We start from the raw sequence: 11,733 nt of genomic DNA on the forward strand, positions 1-11,733 counted from the left end.
AGCTGTTACCTGACGGGGCGGCGAGCGGGTGCCAAATCAGGGGAAAGATGACTGGCATGTGCTTCATTTGCTGACCCTGTCATCCCAGCCTCTAATCCTGCCTTTCTTGCTGCAGATGACGCCACAGAGAAGGACCTGTCTGACCTGGTGTCAGAGATGGAGATGATGAAGATGATCGGCAAACATAAGAACATCATCAATCTTCTTGGGGCTTGCACACAAGACGGTGAGTAGGGAACGCCATGACATCATACAGCACCAATTTTCCACTGCAGGACGTGTACCGAGTTTTAGGGCCCGAAATGGTCCTTGCAGTGAAGTAGTGCTGCATGTTCCTCTGAATGTCATTGCCTGATTGATTAAACACATAATTAAATAGGGCAAACGTATCACTCTGGCCTTTTTCGGAAACTGCAGCAAGCAACTGCAAACTCAAATTATTAAGGCCCATTCTATCAAGAGACAGTTTGTCTTGTCACTAAGAGAAGACACACCATTCATCTCCGCAGCTTCCTCTTTTCAGCTCTTGCTCTTTTTTTTTAGCAATCTCAGTTTTCAACCTCTGTGCATCTCTTTTCCAAAAGCAAAAGCAATCCAGCACAGCAGTGAATAATCATGAACATCACTGCTTTGCTGTTGTCAGTCACATGGGTGCTCACTTTACCCCCAGAATCCTCTTCAAAGAGCATTATTTTGGTTAAAAAAAAAAAAAAAAAAAAAATCAACTTACAGATGAGAACATTGGTAGCAATTTTGCCTTTGGTTGTCCAACATTTGCACTGTGAAGCTTGTGATATGATGCAAGATGGCTACTATACTCCACCAAAGCATTACCATGAACTGTAGTAAGCAAAGTCAATGCTGCACACACAGAGGTGAAACTGGCCCTTAACTGTGTATGCCATTAACCTCATCTGTGATTGCAGCGTGTAACACTGAGACTGCAGCGACATTTCTTGCTATGGGGGAAAAGTTAATGACAAAATTCCAGAGGTGATTTGGGTTTGTGTTTTCGGTGCAGGCCCGCTGTATGTGATAGTGGAGTACGCCTCCAAGGGCAACCTGAGAGAGTACCTCCGCGCCCGCCGGCCCCCCGGCATGGAATATTCCTACGACATCGCCCGCGTCTCAGACGAGCAGCTCACCTTCAAAGACTTGGTCTCCTGCACTTACCAGGTGGCACGGGGCATGGAGTACCTGGCATCGCAGAAGGTGAGACGAGGATACAGGCGTCGACACACACACACACGCAGACACACAAATGTCTCTTTCTCACATCCAACCCCCGTGGCTGCCTAGACAGATTTCTGTGCCAGTGCACCGGGCGTCTGATGTGCTGTGTCCAGGAAGGTTTTACGCACAGAACTAGTTTGTGCGTCACTGTGGGAATATTGTCTCCTAAAAACACTATTCTGCCCCACCGCCCAATCCCTGCATTGTCTCTCATTCCACCACAAAAGCCCGTCTGTGCAGACAACTGAAGAATTGTGAAGTTTTCACAATGGGGGAACGGCCATGTTGGCCAAACGCACCCCTCACGCTCCCTCTCACTGTTGGAATGTGACAGCATACTGTCACACACATACACACACAGGCACAGAGACACACACACACTAGAGAACACACACACACACACACATATGCACACACACACACATACATACACATGGATAAGCTTGTACCTATGCATACAAACAACTCCTGCCATATGTCTGACAAAGTATGCAAGGAATCTTTACTTATCCAGGCATGCTCACCATGCAATCGCATCATGGCTCAGTAACCAAGCGTTACCTCTGTGCAATACTTTTCCTGATGATTACATGCACCGCAAACACTGTGACACAGTTTCAAGCAAAAAAAAAACAAAAAAAAAAACACTGTAAACAACAGGGCTGAGGAAATATTCACTATATTGTTTAAGTCGCAATACGGCCAAGTGCAATATCCAAAATGCAGAAGCTGTAATTTAACAGGTAACGTGGGATTATTCCAGTAGAAATGTAGAACAGTTGGTACGGACCACAGGAAAAATCACATCATCATCATTTTAATAGTTTTTTTTTTTTTCAGTGAAAATGAAAACTATGATGCCAACAACCCACTAAAATCATGAATCAATATCTGTCAAAATGATTTTGTTCATTCATTCCCTAGTAAACACTGTCTCACTGTTTATTTATGTGCAGAATGAAGTAACTGTCTTATTCTCGCTTCCCACTCACTTTTTCCACTCTTTGACCTGTCTTCTTTTCCTCCCCTCTCCGCCTGTGCCTCTCTCATTCTCTCCATCATCCCAGTGTATACACAGGGACCTGGCAGCCAGAAACGTCCTGGTCACAGAGAGCAACTTCATGAAGATCGCCGACTTCGGCCTGGCCCGGGACGTCCATAACATCGATTACTACAAAAAGACAACCAACGTGAGTTTTCCACCTGCACCTTGCACGCCGAGCCGGCATGCTTTGAGGGAGTGGAGCGTGTTTGAGGGGCCACGGCGTGAGATTAGTCCGTCTGTGTCCCTCTTTCTCTTAATTCACTCCCTCCCCGCATCTCTCTCTTTCTCCCGCTCCCTCGGCTGGTGTCTTGGCAGAAGCCGTAGGTTCCCAGGCCGTCTGTGAATGTCGTGCTTCTGGAGACTCTGTCTTGTTTGTCCCCCGGTCTCTTGTTCCTTCAGCTCCATAGACACTTATACTATTATCTAGAGAGAGAGACAGAGCAAGAGGGAGAGGGCTTAAACATAATTGACATCTCCATAGTGGAGCGGTGGTATCTTTCTTTCCCACCACAGAGCAGCATTGCTGGCCCGTCCTCATTTGGTATGCATGGCTGCCTTTTCATTACATGCACAATCATGCTGAGAACGAGCTTGACAACAACAACAACAGCAGCAATATGTGATGATACTGGTGGTAATGATGATGAGAACAATGGCGGCGGCGACAATGACGACAACCCGCATGAGGCTGCTCCAGACAGCATTATCGTTGTAGCCCTACATTTCTTTCCTGAGATTTGTTTATTTAGCTTATATTTAATAATATTTAATAAGGGAGATAACTCAAAAACAAATTCTTTTCAAAGGAAGGGGATAGAAAAGATAAACACTTAGGCTTTACAGTGGCCTTGTTCCTGTGTATTAACCTATGAAAAGTATTTAATTTTACATTCATGCTTCTCGTGCATTGAATGAAAACCTCCCTAATAAGTAATATTACATACTTCTGTCATACCACTTGTTGCCAGAGTTGTTCTGTATATGCAAGGTTATGTACATTTTTGATGAAAGTGAATTCAAACTAAAATTATTCATTGCCTCATGTAGATTTATTTCAGAACCCCTCCATTTACCAGTACTGAGTGTCTGATGAGATTATCCCGGCTATTAAACCACCACAGAGGTATTGACCTGGATCACCATGTCAGCTGCATTTAACTCCCGAGCCCAGTGTTTTATTGGCACGTAGAGATAAACTCTCCCCTTTATCTGTGACCCTGTTTATCAGCTCTGCTGCCGTAACAGTGTCCATGTTCCTCTGGGAAATCCTCCACCCAGACAGTCGCTCTCGTCTGCTGCCTCATTCCCTTATTAGGCTGCCTTCACCTCTTGGCCCTTTCTCGGAGAAATTAAATCCCCCGGCGGTCAATGAACGAATTAAGACATGCTGATCAGACGAAAAATGAAGGACGCCAGGGGTGTGTTTCGTGTGACTTTATTATTACTGACCATGTTGACCTCTGACCCGCGTGTGTGTGCATGTACGTTTCCACAGGGTCGTCTTCCGGTGAAGTGGATGGCTCCAGAGGCGTTGTTCGACCGGGTGTATACACACCAGAGTGACGTGTAAGTACTGAAACAGCTCAAACACACACTGTTTGTATCCCTCGCGCCCTCATACACACTCCAATCTACACTTACACACATTGGTGACACAGATATCAACCCAGCAACTGCATTCTCATTATCCCTCATGAATAAAAACACAGAATCACGGCTATTTTTTTTTTTTTTTGTGTGTGTTTGTTTGTGGAGCTCAGCGGTCAGTTTCTGAGGGGTGCAGGCGCAGGGAGTCAGTGAGGTGTTTTGGTGGAGAGTTGGTGTGTGTTTGGTGGGGGGGGGGGTGGCGGGCTTTAGGGGGCCAGCGCTGGCCGGTCTGTGGAGAAAGTGAGGATTTCACGCTAGACTTGTAGCCAATGCCGTGTTACTAATCTGGCCGGCTTCAAAGGGCCCTGGAAGGAGCCAGAGCCCACCGCCGCCTCTTCCCCACCGCCTCACCCTCGCTCCTCCGGCTCGGTGCGGAAGTCTCCCCTCCTCCTGGGCCTTCACACATGTCTGAACGCAACAATACTGCGGCCCTCCAGTCCGGGCCCCATCCTCCGACTCCCTCCTTCCCTCCAGCTTTCACCCCCTACCATCCCGTCTGCACTTTTCCTCTCTTCATTCAGCCACACTTTGAACATGTGGCTCATCTTTCTGGGCCCGTTCCACGATCAAAATAATCTTCTACCCCCCCCGTTCCTTTCAACCCTCCGCTCTTATTTTCATTCATCTGGTATGTGAATGGCTGACCCGTCTGTCTCTCTCTCTCTCTCTCTCTTTTTTTTTTTTTTTAAGTTCAAGAGTACTCATTCTAAAAACAGAACAAAGGGAGAGCGTCCCTCTCTTTTTGGTGTTTGAGTCTTATGCGCTCTGACAGTGTTGTTTGAAGTTTCTGCTCCAGACACTGGCGGCAGAAAGTGTGTGTGGCAATTAGATAAATGCTTTGCGTGCTGACCCCTGGGAAAGGAGATTTTGCATGTGTGTGTGTGTGTCTATGAGTCATACACCAGTAGCACACACAACATAGCGCCTACTCAGTTAAGCGCTTGAATCGAAGGAATCACTCCTCTGTGCACGTCTGTGTGTGTGTGTTTGCGTGTGTGTGTACGCATGATGCCGTTCATGTTCCAGCCCCAATCAATAATCGGGGGTGTGTAGGGAGCCAGCGGCGGCTGTATCTTTTTTTGCCACGTTCACCACTAATTACGTTTCATCACTCACTTTTAGTAATTGGCTTTTTCACATCGGAAATATGAAGAGGGGAAGAGGAGGCGAGGCATGGGGTGAAGTGGAGAAGAGGAGGGGGGGGGCTCACATCTCCCAAACATCTCTCGTAGCGCATTCGATCTATACATGACATCAGATTAAATGAATACATGAATTCCAATGAAACCCGCCCCCGTGTTGTTTTGACAAAATGGCCCCCGGGGGACGCAGACGGAGGTAGTCACAGGCATTCTTAGGTAAGAGAGGAGAGTCCAGGGAGACGACATCCAGGCCAAGGCTTGGATGAGGCAATGTGGGGGGTCCAAAAGGGGGTGGAGGCTAATACCCCGGTTCCCAAACGACATGAGAACCTTCAGTGTCCGCTCCGGTCATCTTTACACCTTCCTCTAGCGGCTCGGCAGGGCCCCGAATCATCATGTTTTGATCGAATCTGCTGATGTATGTGCATCGATCGGCTCGCTGACATTCATATTCATGTGGCTTTCAGTCAATGTAGAGAACATCTGCAGCAGAGCAACATCAAACCCAAGGGCTTGAAACATGAAGGGAATATGAGGGAGATGGATGGGAATGTTCACCTTGTTAGTAAAAGGTAGCTGATCTGTGCTGATTGGAGATGTAAAAAAAAAAAAAAAAAAAGTGTTTTCTGCGGTATGTGTTTTTTATAATTCGTTAGGTGTGTGTTTATTTGCAAAGTTCATTTCTGCACTGAGTAGGCAGGGTTGGATATGCCAGGTCATTGTTAGCGACCCGGAGCGCGTTTATGTGCATTGCTGTGTGGATGCGTGTTTGTCAGGGGAGTCAAGGGTGGGTGCAGGTGTGCACGGGACGCCGCCGCGACAAGAGCTGGGCGATGGATACAAAGTGGCGCGGCAAGGAGCAGATGAATGTGTCAACAAACAGGAGAGATACGAGCGGAGAGATAGAGGGGAGGACAAACCCAGGGCTGGTTGTGTAAACAGATGGAAGGCTTGATAAAAGTCCAACCTGCTTGTCCGTGCTGCTAGCGTGGTTGTCCCACTGTGTGTGTGTGTGTGTGTGTGTGTGTGTTTGTGTACATGCACACAAGTGTCTCCGCGTGTTATAATACACCCTTTGTTGCAGACACAAACCGAGCAGTGCTTTCAGTGCAAGAATGATTCATTTGATGCACTGCTGAGATACACTAGTCACACAATCTCTCCTGCAAATATGCGTCATGACATTGATGGATATCGGCGGCGTGGAGTCATTGATGGTTAATGGTTGGATGCTGTGCAATGAGGAAGTGGTTAATAGGTAATAGCGAAGGCCGGAACCGTGCTCGCCCTCCTCGCTCCCTCTTTTGTCTCCCGTGGGTGGTCCACTGTTTGTTTTGGTATGGTGTGACCGGACAATGCCAACCAGTGTGACCGTCCAGCCGGGCACAAAAGCTATCATTGAGATCAGGCCAGAGTGGCAGTGGGAGCGAGTCTGTGCCACAAGCCACCAGACGGCAGAAAGAGGGCATTGACACGGCCATAGTCACACTGTTGTTTCCACCTTTCGGCCACATGGGAATTATCTACATAAATGTTCAAGTAAAGCGTGCTGCATTACACTCCGCAGGCCTCATAATATTTAGGATCGATGCAGATTGACGATGACAGAGCTGATCCTTATTGCCATGTTGGCCTCGCTGCTCTCTTTTTGTCTGTGTTTGTAACTGTATTCGTGTTGTGTCTCTCTCCAGCTGGTCATTTGGGGTGCTGATGTGGGAGATCTTCACCCTGGGGGGCTCCCCCTACCCTGGCATCCCCGTTGAAGAGCTCTTCAAGTTGCTCAAAGAGGGCCATCGCATGGACAAGCCTGGCAACTGCACCAATGAGCTGTAAGTGCTTTGCTTTTGCTCTTTTTCCCCCCAAACAGATGCAGCCACAAAGGCGTGTTGCAGGTAGGGCTGAACGACACACTGATATTGTGATAGAAGACCAGATGTCACTAAGGTTTTTGGATTGTTGTGCTTTCCTGGTTTTAAAGGCCGTATTGTAGTGAGGAGATGCACTTGTCTGAACATATTAAACTGTTCTAGCTGTACTGTTATTTGCTTCTAACTGCTTTATCTTACAAAAGCACCAATAGTCATTCCTACAATATCAATATTGAGGCATTCAGTTAAAGGTATTGTGATATTTGATTTTTTCCATATTACCCAGCCTTAATTGCAAGCAAGTCTTTGTTAGCGCTAGACACCATAGCTTTCCCATGTACACTGTCCAGAGATCAAACCAGCAGCCTTTCAGTCACTTCACTTCATCCCTAACCAATCTGCCGCCCAAGTAAACTCCGACTCTTACATCCAGACTCTGATGCCATCCCAGTGTCCATCAGATCCATGACTCCAGAGCTCAGTGTCCACTCTCTCAGGCCTCTGCACAGCTGTAACTCGCTGCGATCAATGTCGTCATTCACAGTAGGTCCTCTCCAGTCAGCAGACAATGGCACAGTCCCGCCATGGTGCCACACTGAGAAGGCTGATGGAGAACACTGGAGACAAAGTCGAGCCAGACACAGTGGCAGTGCAAGACACACTCGCAGACACACACATTACAGCATTCACAAACGCCAAAGCACTGGCAGGCATGTTTGTGATCAGCAGCGGGCCATCAAGTTGTAAGAAAGTAAAATGGTGTCAGACACAGCCTGCTGTTTGGATTCACTCTTTGATATTGAGACACCTGGGTCCAGAGGCATAAATCATTTCAGCCGCTGCTGACAGACAATCTTTGAAACTCGAAGACAGGGCAGATGAGGAGTTGAACGGTGGCGCCTGGCAGGGCAGAGCTTGTATTTGGACAGAAAGAATAATGCCTGCATCACTTTATTGAGCTGCCGTAGCCTCGCTCCTCGCTCCGCTCTTTTTCTGAACAAAACAGAGTCTGACTTTCTCTCTACTCTTCTCTTCTCTCCGTCTTTTAGGTACATGATGATGAAAGACTGCTGGCATGCCATCTCATCCCAGAGACCCACCTTCAAGCAGCTAGTGGAGGATCTGGATCGCATCCTCACCCTCAGCACCAACGAGGTGAGCGCCTCTCTTGTCGTTTTTGCTCACACTTACCAGCGACTGAGAGTTCCTCCTATCCCGTTAAGTCCTTGGATGTTTTCAGGGCGGTAACAAAGACCTCGCTGTACAAGCCAAGCCTGAATTTCCTGGCAAGTCTGGCATTTCAAAACAATGAAATGGAATAATATGATGCATTCCTACACATCGTAACATATTTCCCAATCCAAACCAAATCACACTCTTGCCAGGGCAGGCAAGGTTCAACTGCTTGTTGCTGAAAGCTTTAGGGGCATTAGAAGCATCGTTGCTGACACTCGACCTTAATGGTGACCAGAAAAAATGGCCGGTTGATTTGATCCAGGCCCAATGTGGCGGCCATGGCCCAGTGAAGTTGCCCAATCATCACAGCCATGCCTCACTCCCCGTAATGGCTTGTGTTTCTTTCCATTCCCTCCCTGTCTTGTGTGATATCCGTGCGCAGGCCTGAAATGAGGCCGTGGATGGAAATCTGTCAAGACTCGTCTGCTTTCGGACCGGGACTTCATGTATTTATGCCAAAAAGCCCAACTTTGAGTTTGAACTTTTGAAATGTAATAAAGCGCCTTTTTCTCGTCTTTTTTTCCCCCCCCTCCCTTTCCCTCTGCCCCAAACCGCTGGCAGATGTGGAGGTCTTTAGTAATGTGAGCCTCCTCGTGTTGAGCTGGGAAAATGGAAGCCAGCACGCATTTTCTAGCAAAGCCCTAGAACTCGTCTTCCTCGCAAACTACTCCCAATAACTGCCATGAAAGACGAGGGGGAGGGAAAAAAGGGTGCCTCAGCCGAGATGAAAGACCAAAACAACCACAAAACACTGGACCAAGTCAAAAATTAATAACAGAATTTCTTGGGGTTTTCATCTTTCCTCTGTTTTTTTGGGGGTGAGCGCTGAGTCTTGCCAGAGCACTGGCCTACTTGTTTAGCCACTTTTTTTTTCTTTTTTTTTTCCATCCATCCTGTGGCACTCGTTTTGGGCGTTCCAATGTCAGATGTTATGTTTGTTTGGACTGCAGTGAAAAGTGATGTGAAGCGAGGCTATGAAAGCCGGGGTGTCGTGTCTCTCCCCGCCCCGCTCCGAGCCCTCCGGTCTCCCCTCTCCTCCCCGGCTCCTCAAACACACTGAAGCACTTTGTAGTGGACTGGGACGACAAGTAGGTCAGCCGCGCTACGTCCAAGCCACGCTGGATCGTCCAGCACTTCTCCGGCGCACAATTTATTACCTATTATTCCTGCAAATATTTTCATACAGGATCAGATTTAAGATTATTTTCTCTGTCGGCCTGGCCAGCATTTCATAAAAGCTTCCAGGGTGATTTGGTATGGTTTACAAAAATATCATAATGAAGGTGATACTCCTCTCCACCCCCCCCCCCCCCCCCCCCCCCCCTCCGCCTTTTTCACCCTCCTCTGGAAAGTCCCTGTTCTCGTTGTCTGGGTCCCAGCACTATATTTATGTTCTCCTGCTTGGTCCTCTCATTCTTTCTAGGTGTTTTTTTTCCCCCCTCTTCACCATATGAGCATGTGTTTGTGTGTAAATTATCTCACCCACCTCCCTCTTCTCTCTCTCTCTCTTTCTGTGTGTGTGTGTGTGTGTGTGCAGGAGTATCTGGACCTGTGCGCCCCAACAGAGCAGTATTCCCCCAGCTTCCCCGACACTCGCAGCTCCTGCTCCTCCGGCGACGACTCGGTGTTTTCCCACGACCCTCTACCAGACGAGCCCTGCCTCCCCAAGTACCAGCACATCAACGGGGGTGTCAAAACATGAGCCGCCCCGCCCGTCACCTCAACCCCCCGCTCCCGAAACCCCCAACCCGATCTGCCCCATCCCTCACCCCCTAAACACACACAGACACCCGCATAGCACAGAGACACTCGTACACCCCGGCTCCACATCCTCCCAACCTCCTGCCCCCCCATCACCGCCTCTGGCTCCTAATGGACTAACGGACCCGGACGGGACTGGGCTGGTGGCAGCGCTGCTGTCACACGACCACACACACACACAGACACACACAAACACACGCTCGAACTGACACACACACACACACACGCAAACACGCTCACACAAGGTCTTAAGGAGAGAGGAGGGACAATGCAGAAGCTCTTTTTCCACTGACTGAATGGACTGACACATGGATTCCCAGGCAATCCCTCCTCACCTCCCTCCACATATGCACATACACACACACACTTTTATTTTGGTTCTCATGTTTATACCCAGAGTTTTTTTTTTTTCATTTTTTGCAATCGACAGCATCCCATTCCAGTGGCTGGCATTCCAAGACTGTTATTTGTTTCCTGGAGGAATGTATGGACCGTTGTGAACTTAAAACAAGGGACTAGAAGAGGAAGACAAATAGGAAAAAAAAAAAAAAGAGGACTGAGAGAAACAGCGTCGACTAACAAACCAGAGGAATAGGAGGAAAGTGCGCTCAGACACTGCCCTCGTTTATTTTGTAATATTGTTGCATTTCTTTTTCTCTTGATAAGCCCTTGCAATTATTATGGAGATAAAACAATACACAGTATACTGTATAGTGCTGGGTATATTTGTAAATATATTCAAATATGTATAAATATATATTATATATTTACAGTGAATTATTTTTTGTATGGACTCCAGAATAACCCCCGAACTGCCCCCTCCCGCCCCCCGCCCCCACTCCTTCTTTGAGTTTGAGGCAGGTGTGCTAACAGGTTGTGTCCTATATTTCTCTTCACACACACATACACACACACACACACACACATATGAACATGCACACACACAATGATATTCACAAACACACCTGTCTCGCTCTCACTCAGTAACACAGTTGAGTATTGGCTTTCAGGGACTGAGGTAGCATGTTAATTTATTGACTTATGTTTTTTTTTTTTTTTTTTTTTTTTTTTTTAAATGAATCAAAAAGTCTGAAAAAAAAAGAACAAAAAACAGAATGGAAGAAATGATATTAATGATGCTGATAATACATAAATAATCCATTAAGTGTATGGTAATTTAAGATGATCTTTCAGCAGTAACAGAAACAAAGCTATTTTAGAGGGTTTGAAAGATCCAGGTTTTGTAAGTTTTATATATGAATGTGAATATTAAGTTAAATTTTAAAAACTGTACATTTTATAGTCAGCTAATCCCTTTCTTATGTAGATGACGATGCCGTTTCTATCCAGTCATTTTACTCTTTCTTAGCTTTGCATTAGGAAACGAGATGATTTCTGGATATTTATATATGATTGAAAGAAAAAAAAAAGATTTTGGAAATACCCACTAGCAATCTGCTCTTTTAGACTAAATATAGACTCCAAATTTACTTGACACAATTGGAAGCTGAAACACAAAGTATTAAATCATTCAAGTGTTTTTCTTTTTCTTTTTTTTTTTTTTTTTTCTACTGGACCAACTTTAAAATGTTCTTGGCAAGTGTTCATGTCACATTTGCGAAATAAATGATGGAAAAATATGTCTGTCCTGTTCCTTGGCTTTGTCAACAGCATTTTGAGAGCTTCTTTCTTGTTTAATTTAGTATTTTCTGCTGAAACAGTTTTTTGGCGGGGGTGGAGCTTAAAAAAGAGAGGCATCTTTCCAAAGTGTAAACCAACGGATGATCAGTTAGGGAGAGAA

At 46.6% G+C, this 11,733-nt stretch overlaps 1 protein-coding gene across 5 annotated transcripts in view; it reads left to right on the forward strand.

The window, feature by feature from the left end:
• The window catches only part of fgfr2 (fibroblast growth factor receptor 2), a 47,861-nt gene extending 36,510 nt beyond the window's left edge, over nt 1–11,351 (forward strand). For all 5 annotated transcript variants that reach the window (XM_030070164.1, XM_030070165.1, XM_030070162.1 and 2 more), the window contains 7 exons: nt 116–226; nt 1,022–1,212; nt 2,301–2,423; nt 3,774–3,844; nt 6,759–6,896; nt 7,985–8,090; nt 9,709–11,351. In XM_030070164.1, the coding sequence (XP_029926024.1) occupies nt 116–226; nt 1,022–1,212; nt 2,301–2,423; nt 3,774–3,844; nt 6,759–6,896; nt 7,985–8,090; nt 9,709–9,873 (905 nt within the window). In that variant the 3' untranslated portion in view covers nt 9,874–11,351. The remainder of the gene's footprint in view (nt 1–115; nt 227–1,021; nt 1,213–2,300; nt 2,424–3,773; nt 3,845–6,758; nt 6,897–7,984; nt 8,091–9,708) is intronic.
• The last annotated feature ends 382 nt before the right edge of the window (nt 11,352–11,733 follow it).

Source organism: Myripristis murdjan, chromosome 15 (assembly GCF_902150065.1).
Source record: "Myripristis murdjan chromosome 15, fMyrMur1.1, whole genome shotgun sequence".
In the NCBI taxonomy this organism is placed as follows: Eukaryota; Metazoa; Chordata; class Actinopteri; order Holocentriformes; family Holocentridae; genus Myripristis; species Myripristis murdjan.